This window comes from Bos indicus, chromosome 14, assembly GCF_029378745.1.
Source record: "Bos indicus isolate NIAB-ARS_2022 breed Sahiwal x Tharparkar chromosome 14, NIAB-ARS_B.indTharparkar_mat_pri_1.0, whole genome shotgun sequence".
Lineage (NCBI taxonomy): Eukaryota > Metazoa > Chordata > Mammalia > Artiodactyla > Bovidae > Bos > Bos indicus.
In genome coordinates, this window is record NC_091773.1 from 56261916 (window position 1) to 56278538 (window position 16623).

Consider the following 16623-nt stretch of genomic DNA (forward strand, 5'->3'; position numbering starts at 1 on the left):
TATATATGACTGAAGTAACAAAAAATACAAACAATGGCTTAATAATCAAGTTTATTTTTCTCATGTACTTAGCGCAGAAGCTGGCAATTACTCTTGTTGGTTCAGGTGTTCATCAATGCCATCAGGGACCCAGGGTCCCCATAATCTTTCTGTGGAACCATTTTTAGCTTTAATATTTCATATTTAATTAATTCTCATACTTGCGATTTCATGCTTGTAAGATTTGAAGTCTATAAATTATTACGTATTAACAATATACTTAACAAATTAAAAATTTCTGGAAAGAAGGTGTTAAAATTAGGAAAAAAGTGAAACTAAAGGCTGACAGTTATAAGGGGCACTAAATTATTTATTACACAAATACTGCTGAAGTATACAGTACTCTAGTGACTCACAGAAGGACATTAAAAGGAAAAAGGTAGTGGAATAATATGTGGGCACTATTTTCTTTATCTGAAATGGCTGATTATGTTGAAAATGGTGAATAAATTCATGGGCAAAATCAGTTTATCCTGTGATAACAAATATTAGTTAATAGAAAGTCTCTTCATAAGGGAAGAGTTATTTCACATCTGCCCATTATCTATGGCAGAACAAAATGAAAAAAAATGCAAAATGAAAGAATTAGACTAGATGTGGAGAACAATTTGCTAACAGCTCAAAAAATTAAAATGCTGATACTGACAATAGTTCTCTTCCTTCAGACTTCTACTTTATCAATTCTTCTATGATCTCTATTTGCCCTACTGAGCACAATAGCAAGCATACCAGAGTTTCTGTATTACATTGGCAAGTGATTAAAAATTAAGTGTACTTATATATGTAATATTTTGCCTATTTTAAAAACTGATTTATATTAAGTGTTTGAACTTAAAAGTCTGAATAAAGTGTTTTAACTTTCAAGTTCTATTTTATTGCAAAACACACCAAATACTACTAACAGTAGTGTAATGATTGTTCAAAAAAGAAAAAAGAAAGAAATTGTAATTATTACTAAGGAGGTAATGAGACATAAGAATTATAAAATATTTGCTTCTACAAATAGTTTAGATTTTCTTATTTTTCCCTAAAGGAAAATAATTAAGTCACTGAAACTCCTTTCATCCCTATTATCTATGCTTTCTAAATAGCCCTCTAAATACTTTAGTGTTGAAAGTTGGATAAATATAACTTTCATAAGGGTTAAATTTGACTATCATAGCATACATGAACCTTAAACCATTTTATAGGTAAAAAATCTCAATTATGTCCCATAGCAAAATAAAATTTCATAAAATGATAATGCTGAACTTTGGAGAATGATATATTTTAACCAAGATCTATCAGAATAACATTATAGCATATAAAATAATAGCACACCGGAATGTAGAGCAAAATTCAACCTGACACTGTAAGAGAATGAAATAATTTACCAGAATTTTGCTTCTGTCAACTACATATGCTATGTATTTCCTACCACACACAAAAAAAGGAGTTAACTAGAAATTAAGCTTTAAAACAATATATTCACTATTTGAATATAACAAAAAGAATCTAGAATTTTCATATGCAAGTTTAATAAATCATCAGTTTATTTAACAAGGTTATTTATATATCAGATTGTGGTTTAAGAGCAGTTATATATGTGTGATATGAAAAGAATGATGTCTGATCTGTATGAATCTTATTAAATCCCTTTTCCATGGGCTGTCCCCTTCTACCTGCTTAGTACTAAATGCCATTTCTAGGTTTATATAAACGCGATCTTTACAACTGCCTTCTTAACAGAAAGTCAATATACAAATAGCACTGGGCATCTAGCAAATAAGTCACAAACTAGTGAGCTCAATTTTGCAGTTGTGAAATGTAATGTGAAAGACTTTTTGAAACCTTAAGACTGGGTGATCTGCAGTGTTTCCAACATGTCTTCAACTGCCTTGAGAGAGTATTTGGTTTCCTTCTTACTTCGACCTGCAAACTAATTTTAAAAAAATGCAATTAGGCTTAATTACAGTGGCAGGTACAAAATCACAATCTTACTTTCAAATTGTTAATGAGAGTTAACATTATTTTTATCACTAGCACAAAATCAAGTATGTTCTTTTTCTTCAGTAAAAAATAAACCTGGGGTTTTAAGAACATTTTCATTAAGGAGTCATCTTCAACTGAACTACAAAAATTTCCCTATAAAATTGACCAGTTTAAATGTTTAAGTAGTATGATAATCTATAAAAACATATATTTGATTTTCAAACTATCCTACCTTTTCAGACCAAAAAACCTTTATGAAAGAAAAAGCATAATTTAGAAACAAAATTGTATTTGTGCAGGAGTGTGGACCATTTCTACTTGTGTGACCTCTAATCAAATTTTTAATTTCAAATAAAGATAAAATATAAATGTAAAGTACTGTTATTTAACATTTTAAAGTTGTAAGATTTCTCTAAAATTTTTTACAGTTGGTTTCAATTTTTAAAAAATTTTCCAGTTTTATTAGTTGACTAGATAACGTCACATTTCTATAGTGAAAAGCTATCAAATAAAACTCTATGCTATATGTTGAAGTAATATAAACATGTTTTAAAGAATGCATTTCTAGCTTATTAAGTCTAATTTATTTCATAATACCAAACTGGGAATGGATTTTACAATGAGAACAAAACATAGGGTATTAAATACTATCTTTGAATATTCAAAAAAATTCATGACTTACTAAAATTCAATAAATACGTAATCAGTGGGGAAAATACAGTTGAATACCCCATGCTGATTTCAAAATGTGTTTTCTAACTACACTGACAATTCCCATCATTTATCATTTGACTTAACACTATACATTTACTAGATAAGCATGTTTCCTTGGAAAGGTAGGGGAAGATTTATTATATCTATATTACCTATTTTTCCTCTGGTTAAAGTACTGATCAACATTTTCTACTAGCAACGTATAATATTTTCAAGTTAACATCCAAGCACTCAGTATACTTTCAAGTGACTGATCTTTCCTTCAGATATCAATGCTGTCTTAAGTACTTAGTGCTTGATTTATGATGTGTTCCTTCTCTTTTGTAATTAACTTAATTTGGCAAACTTCATGTGACCTGTTGAGAAAGATTAAGTGATCAAGCACAGGTAACATCATAGAGGAAATAGGCTTCAGGAATTGCTAACCTGCCTCTGACCTCCTCGACTGCAGTTTAACATGATCATTCTCCTAGTTCCTAAACCACTAGTGTCTGTGGTTGAATACTGATTTGACAGAGTAACTATTAATAAAAGAGATTTCTAGAGGAAATGCCAGGGAAAGAAAAAAACTTCTCATAAGAGTCAAGATCACTTTGCCTTTTATAAGACATTACTAATTTAAGGAATTCAAATGCTGAATATACAGGTCATAATTAGAAACTATGGCAATACCACATTTAAAACTTTGCCCTTTCATAATTTCCCCTGGTGAGTAAAGGATGTGGAGTGTGCTTATTATTTCTATTACCCAGTTGATAGAGTCACTTTCACAAGGACTTACCAAGAACAGAAAGCCTTTTCTTTTACCACTGCCTACCCAAAGTAAACAAGAATGGTCCTAATCAGATATATAAAGGTCTAATTCTAAGAAAAAGCATTCTGGGGGAGGTACAAAATAGGACACTAATTTTTTAAAGGAAAATAAAAATGAAAAAATTATGTAGTGCTGAAGTCATACCAAGTACTTTAACATATAGCATTTTTTTTGGTTTGTACTTAAATGTAATAAAAATAATAATAAACACAAATTTGTGATTTTTAAAATTAGCTTATTTTAGAAAACCACCTACAAAGATTGTCTATCAATGCTACTGACTACTGCAATTCAGAATAAGCCAAACTGACTTATCTGTGTCAGAACAAATAAAAAGAAAGTTGGAAATATAAATCTATCACTTCAAATTTTACCTGACATGCAATTATTTTGTCTATTCTAGAATTATATGGCAATTTAACTGATTAAGCTGGAATCCTATTTTTCCCTCAAATCATGATTTAATTTTCTATTTCCCAAAAGGATAGTAACAGGATCACCTCAGTAATCATAAACTACATACGCACAGACAAATTTAACAGAGTACCAAAGAAGCATTTATCTGGAAAATTATTTTGAGTAGGTTAACATTAAAGTTTTTCATGAGCATTAATCAAACTTGCCTGCCCCTACTGAACATGCTAAACCAATTACCTAATTAAAGAACAAGTAGCAGCCATATTCTGTTTCATTAAGTAAAAACAAAGACAGAAAGGAGTTCTTAAGATCTCATTTTCTCTAATTTTTAAATGCCTAGAAAAACATTACAATAAGGAATACTTATTATATACTTTATACTTGTTTATATGCCTAGACACATCATAAAGTTCTCAATTAGATCCCAGAGATTTATATTACTAAAACATCAATCTCTGAAAGTCATATTGTAGTTTTCCACATTAATCACAAATTTTGCATTTTTTTCATAGATTTTTAAGTAAACTCTTTTTTTCATTGTTTCCTGATGGGTCTTAAAGAAAACTCACCAGAAAGGTCACTCAAATAATAAAAACTTATCAAATTCAAAGGTAAATGATTTCTCCATTGTGATAACTAGGATAAGCTGGGCTAACATTCACAAATTCACATAATTTGTGGAAAATAATATGGGTGAACAAAGTAGTAAGATAAATAAAATGGAGTAGTGGACAGATGAATCTCCAAAACATGGTGAGTGAAAAAAGCCAGGCATGAAATACATAACCAATGATCTCATTTATATATAAAGTTCTGTCAAATCAGTGCTATTCTGCAGTGTGGAATGGGGCTGACTGCAAGGTGGCAGAGGGGTACTTTCTTGGGTGATGGAAACTGTACACCTTGAATGGGGCAGTGGTGAGAGAGAAGTATAATTTGTCAAAACTCATCTGTACACTTAAAATGTCTTATTGTCTATAAATTATACCTCAATAAAGTAGCTAAAAAGAAAAAGGCAAAATAAAACAGAAAGATGGAACTATGAGTCATACAAAAGTGTAATAAATTTCCAAATGACCACATATTTTTCTTCTCATTGAGAGGTGAAATATTATATCCCCTGAATCTGGGTTGACCATGTGACTTCTTTTGCTCAAAGGAATATTAGCAATATGTGACACAGGCAGATTTCAAAATGCCCTTGTGCACTGGAGTTCACCTGTTCACTGCTCCAGGAACCCTGAAACTTATTCATGTGAGTAAGTCCAAGTTAGCTTGCAAAGTGAGAAATATTTAATACAAGGCCCAGCATTCCCAGCTGACAGAGACCAGCCACCAGATATTTAACTGAGGCCATCAACCAACCACTGGCATGGGGCAGGAAAAAAATAAAGCCCACTGGAGACTAGCAGAATTACTCAACTGAGCCCAAGCCTACATGACACCTACAGATATAAGCAAATAAGTCATTATTTTAAAACAATATGATAGCAAAGGGCAATGGATACAAATAGTTATGAAATCTGATTCACAGAAAGAAAACCAAAACCTACTGTAGAAAAAGCACAGAGATGAAAGCTTAAAAAGCACTGAAATATTTTACTCAAAACTCACTACTAGTATCTAGGGGCAAAATAAATTTTATACAGTAGGTGGTTCCTGCTGCTGCTGCTTAAGTTGCTTCAGTCGTGTCCGACTCTGTGCGACACCACAGACAGCAGCCCACCAGGCTCTGCCGTCCCTGGGATTCTCCAGGCAAGAACACTGGAGTGGGTTGCCATTTCCTTCTCCATTGCGTGAAAGTGAAAAGTGAAAGTGAAGTCGCTCAGTCGCGACCGACTAGTGGCGACCCCATGGACTGTAGCCCACCAGGCTCCTCCATCCATGGGATTTTCTAGGCAAGAGTACTGGAGTGGCTTGCCATTGTTGAGGGGTATTTTAGGCTGCTACACAGAAATCTGAGATTATCAACCGAGAGATGTTATCTTCCTGGAGTGGTATCCGAGATGACAGAAACTGATAAACAGTCTTTATACTATCCTTTCCTTAGACAAGAAAAAGCAATTTGGAAAGGAAAGATGTGTAAAACACCACTGGGTATCATGGAGTTTAGTGCAAAAGTCAAAGACACGGAGAAAGACGGCGGAAAAATAAAACCCAAACAAAATGAAACTGTAAATTCGGTTACTATGGAGAGCTCTGGGCTTGAAACAGAAAACCAAGTGAAGGCAGGATGTCATCTTGCTCACATGAGAAAATAAACCAAAAGGGAATGGAAACAATAACTGCAGCTTCAGAAACATTTACACCTGATACTTCTCTATAAAGGCAGTAGTACATCGTGGCCATTATGAACATCAAATTTGGAGTCAGATTGTCTCAGTTTGCCTTAATTTCCTCATTTGTAAAATAGGAAAAGTACCTATCTTACAATAAACTTTCTGTTTACTGTTATGGTTGTTACTGTTAATGTAACTGAGATAAAGTGAACTTAGAGCATGCAATTAGTAAGCACAATACAGTGTGTGTAACTGTGATATGGTGAAACATATGTTTCAAATCCTTTAATACTTCGAAAACTTTTATTATGCCCATCTTGCAGATGAAAAGCTAGGCCCTGAGATGGCATGTAATTTGTCCAAGGCCACATAACTAATAAATGTCAGAGAAAAACTCTGAAGCCAGAAGATACAGATCTAGCATCTGTGTTCTCTCTCAACTATTATAAGGTACTAGCTTCAACAGAATGGGACTCAATGACAGAAAACAGAGATAAAAATACTGGAAAGCTGCATAGGAGGAAACTGACCCCTATTTTTACATCATATGTAAAAATCAATTCCAAAATGACTGTGGATCTTAATGTGAAAAGTAGGAGAAAAAAAACTCCAAAAACACACAGGATTATCTTTATGATCATTAGCAAATAATTTCTTAAACAGAATACAAAAAGCACAAACCATAAAGGAAATGATTATGTAGAAGATAATCTTCAGAACTTTTTTCATCAAAATCATTTGAGACTGACTGCAACAAAACAGTTAAAAAGATATGCTACATTTTCCAGTGGTCATGTATGGATGTGAGAGTTGGACTGTGAAGAAAGCAGAGCACCCAAGAATTGATGCTTTTGAACTGTGGTGTTGGAGAAGACTCTTGAGAGTCTCTTGGACTGCAAGGAGATCCAACCAGTCCTAAAGGAGATCAGTCCTGGGTGTTCTTTGGAAGGAATGATGCTAAAGCTGAAACTCCAGTACTTTGGCCACCTCATGCGAAGAGCTGATTCATTGGAAAAGATTCTGATGCTGGGAGGGATTGGGGGCAGGAGGAGAAGGGGACGACAGAGGATGAGATGGCTGGATGGCATCACCGATTCAACGCACATGAGTTTGGGTGAACTCCGGGAGTTGGTGATGGACAGGGAGGTCTGGCAAACTGCGATTTATGGGGTTGCAAAGAGTCGGACACAACCGCGTGACTGAACTGAACTGTTTGACACATATAAGGAACAAAAGGCCCATAAATCAAAACGCTAAAAAAAAACAAGATAAAAAATCATAACCCAATGGAAAACATAGACTTCATAAAAGAAGATATCTAAACAACCATAAAAATATGAAAAAGTATTCAACCTCACTGGTCATCAGGGAGATATGAAATAAGATCAAGATACCACTACACATACATCATAATGACTAATTACAAAACCTAACAGAAGGAAGTGTTGGTGAGAATGTGCAACTATGAGAACTCTCAAACACTGCTGATGGGACTATAAACAAGTAACCTGGAAAACAAGCTTTATCTACTTCATTTAGATATATGTACATCCTATGACCCAGTATTTCACTCAAAGGTATACACCCATCAGAAATACTTGTACATATACTCCAAGAGATTTGCACAGCAGTATCAGTGCAGTGTCATTCATAATAGCCCCAAACAAGAAATAATCCAAATGTCTATCAACAGCTGACTAAATACAGTATGGTCATACAATAAACTACAATGAAAATGAATGAACTACACACTTAAAATAAATCTCATAAATAGTGAAATAGGCCAGACAAAATACGTACACAGTGTCTGATTCCACAAAGTTCAAAAAAAGCCAAGACTATGGGATTAAAAATTCATACTTTTGAGAGGGACAGAAGTAGAATTTGAAAAAAGCTATCATAAAGGTTTGGGGTGATATAATGTTTCTATTTATTGTCTGGATACATTGACTTGCGTAATTCATCGGAATGTACCTTTGTGACTTGGGTTTTTTTTCCTACGTATGTTATAATTTAATAAAAATTTATTTTAGAAATATAGTCATACCATGTAAAAAAAAAAAGCACTGAGCAGCTAGTTGTTTCCCAAAAATATCTTAAAAACAATGATGTAGTTCGCATACTATTATTTTCATTTTATCCAAGTCTTATTTTTAAATCACAAACTACCCCTCCCTCCCTGCCTCATACTCCCCTGCCTAAGCCTACTCTGTGTGGAACCCCATTACAGATCTGAGCTATCTCAACCTCCATTTGAAGAAGCACAGCCTAGCTAATACTTATAAATATTCTGACTTGCAATATGCCAACAGTTTTATTATATATAATAAAACTATACAAAGGTGACTAAATAGTGTTATTGCAGGGCAATACATTGTTTTAAATTTAAATTTGTTTTTCCTGTGGTTATGTATGGATGTGAGAGTTAGACTGTGAAGAAGGCTGAGCACTGAAGAATCGATGCTTTTGAACTGTGGTGTTGGAGAAGACTCTTGAGAGTCCCTTGGACTGCAAGGAGATCCAACCAGTCCATTCTGAAGGAGATCAGCCCTGGGATTTCTTTGGAAGGAATGATGCTGAAGCTGAAACTCCAGTACTTTGGCCACCTCATGCGAAGAGTTGACTCATTGGAAAAGACTCTGATGCTGGGAGGGATTGGGGGCAGGAGGAGAAGGGGACGGCAGAGGATGAGATGGCTGGATGGCATCACTGACTCAATGGACGTGAGTCTGAGTGAACTCCGGGAGTTGGTGATGGACATGGAGGCCTGGCGTGCTGTGATTCACGGGGTCGCGAAGAGTCGGACACGACTGAGCTACTGAACTGAAATTGTTTTAAGTCTCCCCAATCAAGAGTACAAAAACAAAGAACACCAAAACTAAACCAAAATAACAAGAAACAATTCCAAAAAAGACATCTTTAAAAAAAAAAACATATATATATACACATATATATGTGTGTATATATATATAGCAATTCTTCAAAACCCTAAAAGGTTGTTATTAATGTATTAATATTACTGATAGTAGTGGGACCTTCAAAAGCTCAACAGCTGTGTGGGAGGCACAAGAGGATGCAAAAGAGGACACCTTAGTATTCTATAAGCCACAGAAATGAAAAGAATATGAACTGCTGCTGCTGCTAAGTCACTTCAGTTATGTCCAATTCTGTGCAACCCCATAGACGGTAGCCCCCCAGGCTCCCCCATCCCTGGGATTCTCCAGGCAAGAACACTGGAGTGGGCTGCCATTTCCTTCTCCAATGCGTGAAAGTGAAGTTGCTCAGTCGTGTCCGACTCTTAGTGACCCCATGGACTGCAGTCCACCAGGCTCCTTGGTTCATGGGATTTTTCCAGGCAAGAGTACTGGAGTGGGTTGCCATTGCCTTCTCCAGAATATGAACTGATGAATCAGCAAATGGTTTGTAAAATCAGGACAGTCTCAAAGCCTCCAAATCAAAGTATAAAAAAACTGCATGCAAATATGACACTAAACAAATCTATCAATAATGGCCTAAGACCTCAAAGTCCCTGAAATATCCAGCAAACACCTTCTTCCGGAAGGTAAAAAACTTCATACTGAAGGAAAACTTCTGAAACTGAAACCAAATTGAACAGGTCAGAAACACTGAAGTTAAGAGGGAGAGATGATCCAGATAAGGGGAGAAGGGGAAGCTGGGAGGTAGTAACACTCAGGGGGAGCAAATCCCAGGAGAAACAACAACAAAATGTAACATTCAAAACTGAGAACAACACCTCAAAATTCAAGACCTGAAGACCAACAGGGGTAGAGAAAGGCTGAAGCCAGAAATATCATTATGAACCAGACCTAGTTCTAAGAAAGACTGGATGTATACAAAGGTCATATGTGAGTTCTCTGTTTCAAAGAGAAAGTATATAAAGACCAAGCTGGGAAAATTATCCTGTCCTATCTCCAACTCCCCTTACACCATATAAACAATCTCTTAATAGCCCAGAAAAACTATCTTATTTAAATGTAGAAAACAAAAAGAATATGAACTCTATAAAAAATTACTATGAAGAAAAAGAAGAGAATAAAACACGGGAAATGACAGAAATATTAAAAAAAAAAAAAAAAAAGAGGAATAATATAGGAAGTGGGAAAGGAGATCCAGTAAACTTATAATTGGAAACCTGAAAAAGAAAACTTAAGCAATCAAGCAAAATAATTCAAAATAATTATTCTAGAAAAGCAACTTTTCTCAAATTAAGAGGAATGAATCCAAATATTAAAAAGGTTTACAGTATATTTGGGGAAACTGACTCAAGAATAACCAACCAAACATTATTACAGTAAAATTACTGGATTTTAAAGATAAAAAATTCCCTTCAAAAATCAGACGATAGGTTCAAGTCATCAGGATGGCATCAAACTTGCTTTGACAGCAATATTTTACCCTAAATAAATAAATAAAAACAGAACAACATGTTTAATACTTAGGTAAATGTATTTAATAGCCAAAGGATGTAAAGAAGTCAAACTGGCCTTCAAATATAGACTATAGATGGATAAAATATGAATATGCAAGATATAAGTACAAGTGTTTTTCCATGAATCCTTCCTGAAGAATCTCCTAGGGATGAGCTTCAGAAAACTAAGAAACGTGTGGAGACATTTCAGGTAAGATCTGACTGGAAGCAGAGTACATAAATTTTGTTATGTAGTCTTGTTAGTTTACTTTTAGGCTTTCCTTCCTCCGTTTTTATTATTTGAGTTATCTCTGATTATAAATTCACATACCCAATCTGCCTCTGAAATGCATCATGCAATTTATTTATCCTTTCTGGATTTTTTGAATTACTTTTTATCTGCCAAATGCAGAATTGCTGAGATGATAAGGCTCTTTATGGGATCATAACAGTAACAAACTCCTTTTGAGAAAAAAAATATGTGATCCTACCAGTTAATTTACATAGTTAAAACACATTTGCTAAAGACCCAAAAGTATAAAAGTTCAATGATAGATACCTGGCTTTATAGCTTATGGAAAAATAAACAACTAAGAAATACATTAACTGACCTATGGGATAATATAAAATTATTAGTACTAACCTGATAAGCTTTGTTTATTTGACTGGCTGCCCAACTAGCATATTTCATGTTGTCTTTTTTTGTTTTTGCACTTGCTTTTGGATTAGAAGCAATATGACTTGCAGCCTAAAAGCAAACAAAAAAACATTAAAAACAATTTTATTCCTTTTATGTAGCCAAGACAATCAAAAGGTTGCAATGGGCTAATAATTAAGAGTTTTTTAAATTGTGTAGTTTTTAATGCAAAGTTGAATAAATTAGTGTTTACAAATGAAAACATATTTTCAAACAGAATAATCCAATGAACTGATAGCTTAAATAACATCTAAAATTATTTTATTAGTTATCTACCACCACTCTGGAAGGTAAAATTTCATTATCACTTAAATACTACAGGATTTTACTGTTATAATTTCTTATTACTGAATTACTTCAGTTTTTCTATTTCAGAATTATAGAATTACTATTAACATAAGGAACCTCAAAAACAATTTAATCCAACTTCCTACATTAACATGTGAAAAACAATGAAGTCCAAAAGGAGTAAACTGACTTAAAGTAAGTTAATAAAAGTCTTAGAAACAAAGAGATCATCACTTCCAACCTATTTCTGTTTTCACTATACCAACAGTTTCCAAACTGTGTTCCATAACCAATTAAACTCACCCTTTCCTTTTTAAAAACTGTATTTAAACAAAGGACTGGTACTTTGGGATCCATGAAAGAATCTGTAAAACCTCATAATCATATTCTAATTTTTAATTGTATGTATTTCTGGTAAGAGAAAGATTTAACTTTTATCTTATGCTTAAATATATCTTATGTCTTAAGAGGATCTGTTCATTGTGGTTTCTTTTAGACCTAGCCTATGCTATAAGCTTTTTCCTCCTGTCTTCTTCTCTGTCACTAAGGAATTTATATGCCAAAATCTGATTTTTAAACTTTTATGTCTTTAATGTTACCTTTTCGGTATGAATGTAAGCAAATGCAGTAGTTAAGAAAATGTCTCTGGAGTCAACTGCCTGAACTGGAATCCCAGCTCAATCTTTTAGTAGCTTGTGTTCAACCTTGGGCAAATTAATCAGAATGCTCTGTGTCTTAATTTCACTTTCCATGAAATGGTAATATTAATAATAATGTACCTTCTCAAATAGTTGATGTGAGAATTTAATAATTTACAATAAAAAACAGAGCTCATAACAGAGCCTGACACATAAAGTACTATGTACTTTTACTATTTAATAATTCATTACCTATTTTTTTAAATTAGCATTTAATGTATTTGGTAAAAATAGACATTGCTACCATATTGTATCTGCAAGCTACTATAACTGGCACTGGTAGCATCCAGAAGTAGTTTTTTTGAAAGTCCTTTTAACTGTTTTATAGTTCTATTTTGCCATTTCTTTGCTGAAAATTATTTCATTTATGTTTCTTCCTGCCTCCATTTCTACAATCAATTCTTTTTCACTAGGCTTCAACAAAACATTCATCCAAAAGTCCATGAAAAGACTAAAATAAATTAAAATTTCAAAGAACTGGCCTATTAATGAAGTTTATTTTTATAGTCTTTCTGACTGTAGAAAGGAGCTCATTTTATTTAATTTTGAAGTTCAGTAAATTCTTCCTCTATTTCCCATAGCTATTGTTAATTGACTTTTTCTAAGCTCATCATTTGGCATACATAAACATAAGAAATGTTTAATTACATGCCTGCCATAAATAATTTCCAAACTGTTTGTCTATACCATAAAAAAAAGTTTTAATTTGGCACTAGAAATTTTACTTCTAATATATCTTTTATTTAAAAATATATCAAACAATTATAATTTAAGAAAATTAATACAATGTTGGGCATAAACCCAAGAATAACAAAACAAGAAATACATAACACAGCTTTGTATCCGCTACTATTTAATTTTACAAAGGCAGATTTAAATTCTGATAAAAGACAATTTACAATGAAATGTCAAATAGCTAGGCTCTATTAACATTCAAAAATATAACTGCCTTATAACCTGTTGCTCATAATTAACAAGAGGAAAAACATATCAATTAAATACCAAAAAAAAAGGAGAAGTGATAAACTTGGACAGGTAATGGACTTTAAATGACATTTCATAAAATAACATTAAACATGTACCTCAACTCACCATGTAAAGTCCAAACAAAGCTCTCATATTTCTGTTGTTCAGTTTCAATGCCTGTGCAAAATACTTTCTTGAAAGTTCGAGATTTTCAAGTCCACCTTGGGTATATTTAACCTGTTAAAAATTACAGAGTGCTGAAATCTGTTTATTTTACTACTTTGAAATGTAGCATGCTTCATCATACCATAGACATTAGTAACTGAAACAGATATTTCTGTAAACAAATGCAAGCTGTTAAAAGAATTCATCTTAAAGTTGTAGAGCTAATCTAAATTTTAAGTAAAACCTACCTCCCAAAACCATTCTACGAACATCAAGATCACTGAGTAGTTTATAAAATTAAAAACTGTTGCCAATATAAAAAAGCCAGCCTTGCAAATGCTTTACAACTTTATATTTTCTATTACTATACTAGCATTATAAACCTAGCATTCATACTAACTTGTCCTTTCCTAGTTCCACTGACATTCCTTAACAATGAAGTCCTTTTAACCTTATAGGAGTCAACTGTATTGCTATTCTTAACAGTTAAGTTCCCAAAATAATGACTGTAATATAAATTTCCTAAAATATGGATGTAAAAGTCATAATCATTGTAAATGCCTTAAAAGCCATTAAACGGTGATAACTGTGACATAATTTGTAATTTGAAAAGAATATACTACACAATTAAAAAAGAATTTCACTATTTTAATAAGGGCATTTAATTGAAAAAATCAGTATTTCCATTACAATATTAACAATTTAAAACTTTTACTTTCACAAATCAATTTTCATAATATGTCTTAAATATTTATATACTTGCTTGACATTAAGGACATATTCTTAGTTCCATAATAATATACAACACCAACAAAAATAAAATTACATACAACTAGGTTTTGGAAACACTTACTTCGGCATACTGCTGACAGTATAAGTGGTTGTAAGGATTAGTCATCATAAGCTCCTCTAAACAAAAGGCTGCTTTAGCATAGCTGAAAAACACCAATTTTAAAAGTCATAAATAGTATGTCAGTTTCACCTTAAAATGATTTTAAAACAATTTTAGTGATATTATCCAAATTAAGTTTTATTAATAAAGTACTTATCTTGAACTTGTAAATACAAATAATATCACTTTTTAAATTTTTTTAATATCACTTTTTTTTTTAATGAAATGGATAAACAGAAGCTTAAATCCTGAAGCAGTCTATGATCAAAAGACATTACATTTTAAAAACTGGGTCACTACAATGACATTCAAACATTATTAACAACATAGTCTTCAAGATCCTGGATCAGTTTATACATAAAATAAGTTTCAGACATCCACTGATAATTTAATATTCAAATAGCTAAAGTATGGTGAGGAAATAAACATTTTATTAGATATTCTCTATTCATTAAAAATCTTTCACAGACATTACCAACCTATTCAAGTCAGTGGTTTTGATATGCACTCTACTACTACTTAATCATGTGGCAGAGAAACAAAATCTTTACTAAAACACCTAAAGAAAAAATTGCCACAAAGAGCTCTGGAAAAATAGCTTTATCCTGGTGCTGCTGCTGCTGCTAAGTCGCTTCAGTCGTGTCTGACTCTGTGCAACCCCATAGATGGCAGCCCTCCAGGCTCCCCTGTCCCTGGGATTCTGCAGGCAAGAACACTGGAGTGGGTTGCTTTATCCTACATGACTATAATTTACCCTTTAATGTATTTTATATGTTTAGGTCATGTAAATATCCTTATTATTTAAAGGAAATTCTAAAGAACACAGGTATTATAAGATTTAGTCCCAGTGAGGAAGTGATGACATTGTAACAGATAAAAGGATACTAAAATTAATTTTGACATTTGTCAATATAAAAAGGTACCTATTTTACACTAATGTCTGATATACTCACTTTTCAAAATATGTAGGCTGTTTTTTCACATGTGCAAAACTAATAATAGCTAACTGTTTTTATGTGTTTATTATGTATCATGTACTTCTCTGGCTGTTACAAATATTAACTCATTTAATTCCACCAATACCTTAGGAAATAAGCAGAAAACCTATACTCTCAACTACTAAGCATACTGCCTATATGCACTACACACTACAATGAAAAATTGTGGTGGTAATGGTAGTTAAGAATATGTCAATGGTAACATAAAAAGGGATATAGCAATCAAACCCAAAGGGATAAAGGAACCAAAAACACCCTCCCCAAATGATCTCCCCAAATAATAGCATTTTAGATTTATTAAAGATCTTATTCAAAGATAATTCTCATGAAAGATCACATTGCTATTTAACCCTTTTCATTTTTATGCCCCAAATCTAGTATTAGTTCTTAATGTATGATAGCTATACAATCACTGAACAAACAACTGAATAAGCATCTAGAACAAAAGTATTGTGACTATCAATCTGATATTTATTCATCACTGTATAGAAGAGGAAGTCTACCTTAAACACTCAAGTTCATCAAAAAGATAATTCCCTTCTAAATGTGTTCCTTTAACTAGGGTACACCAAAAATTCATATTAACGCTAAGAACAAATGTTCTCAGAGACTTAAATGGTTGAGCAAAATTGTGACTCTTGATTCTTACATAGCATTAAGTAACATAAAATAGGTATACAGGAGTTTTTAATTAAAAAGTAATGCCAATATATTTTTGTTAAAAATTATTTAGTATTAACATCACATACAAGGAGGGGATACCTTCCCCCAGTTTTACAAAATGTAAAATCAAATAAATTTTGCAGATAAAGTATAGAATGAAATAAACTTAGAGCTGGAAGGAGCAAGAAATGGCCTAATCCAGTTTTTCTCAGGCAGCAGTGCCCAAGAGTACTAAGCCATAAGAAAGTGATTTAAGTGATGACTATTTTCAAAATTCTCCCAAGGATGGTATGTATCATCCAGATGGTATTGACCATCCCAAATACTTATATTAATTTATTATATACAACAATTCAATGAAATTAAGATTTAGAGAAGTAAAATAATGAGAATCCATTTAAAATAGAATAACCACTGTTATTACTACATTAGAGTCAGTAACTAAAGTGTTTGTGAAGTTCTATTCCACACAAAAGCATATGTATAGGCTACAGTATTTGCTCCTAGACTGCTTTATCAGTATTATGATTTTTTCCTTACAAGATCTTGATAATTCCCTTTGTTATAGAATCTTACAGTAAAGCTGGAGCTAC

The 16623-nt window shown here is 32.8% G+C and overlaps 1 protein-coding gene across 1 annotated transcript in view; it reads right to left on the minus strand.

Annotated features, from left to right (window-relative positions):
* Positions 1-16623, minus strand: part of EMC2 (ER membrane protein complex subunit 2) — a 52115-nt gene that overhangs the window by 1201 nt on the left and 34291 nt on the right. Inside the window, exons 8-11 of the mRNA XM_019973924.2 lie at positions 14331-14412; positions 13439-13549; positions 11307-11411; positions 1870-1957 (exon numbers count right to left, since the gene is read on the minus strand). Coding sequence (XP_019829483.2) covers positions 1871-1957; positions 11307-11411; positions 13439-13549; positions 14331-14412 — 385 coding nt within the window. The 3' untranslated portion in view covers position 1870. The remainder of the gene's footprint in view (positions 1-1869; positions 1958-11306; positions 11412-13438; positions 13550-14330; positions 14413-16623) is intronic.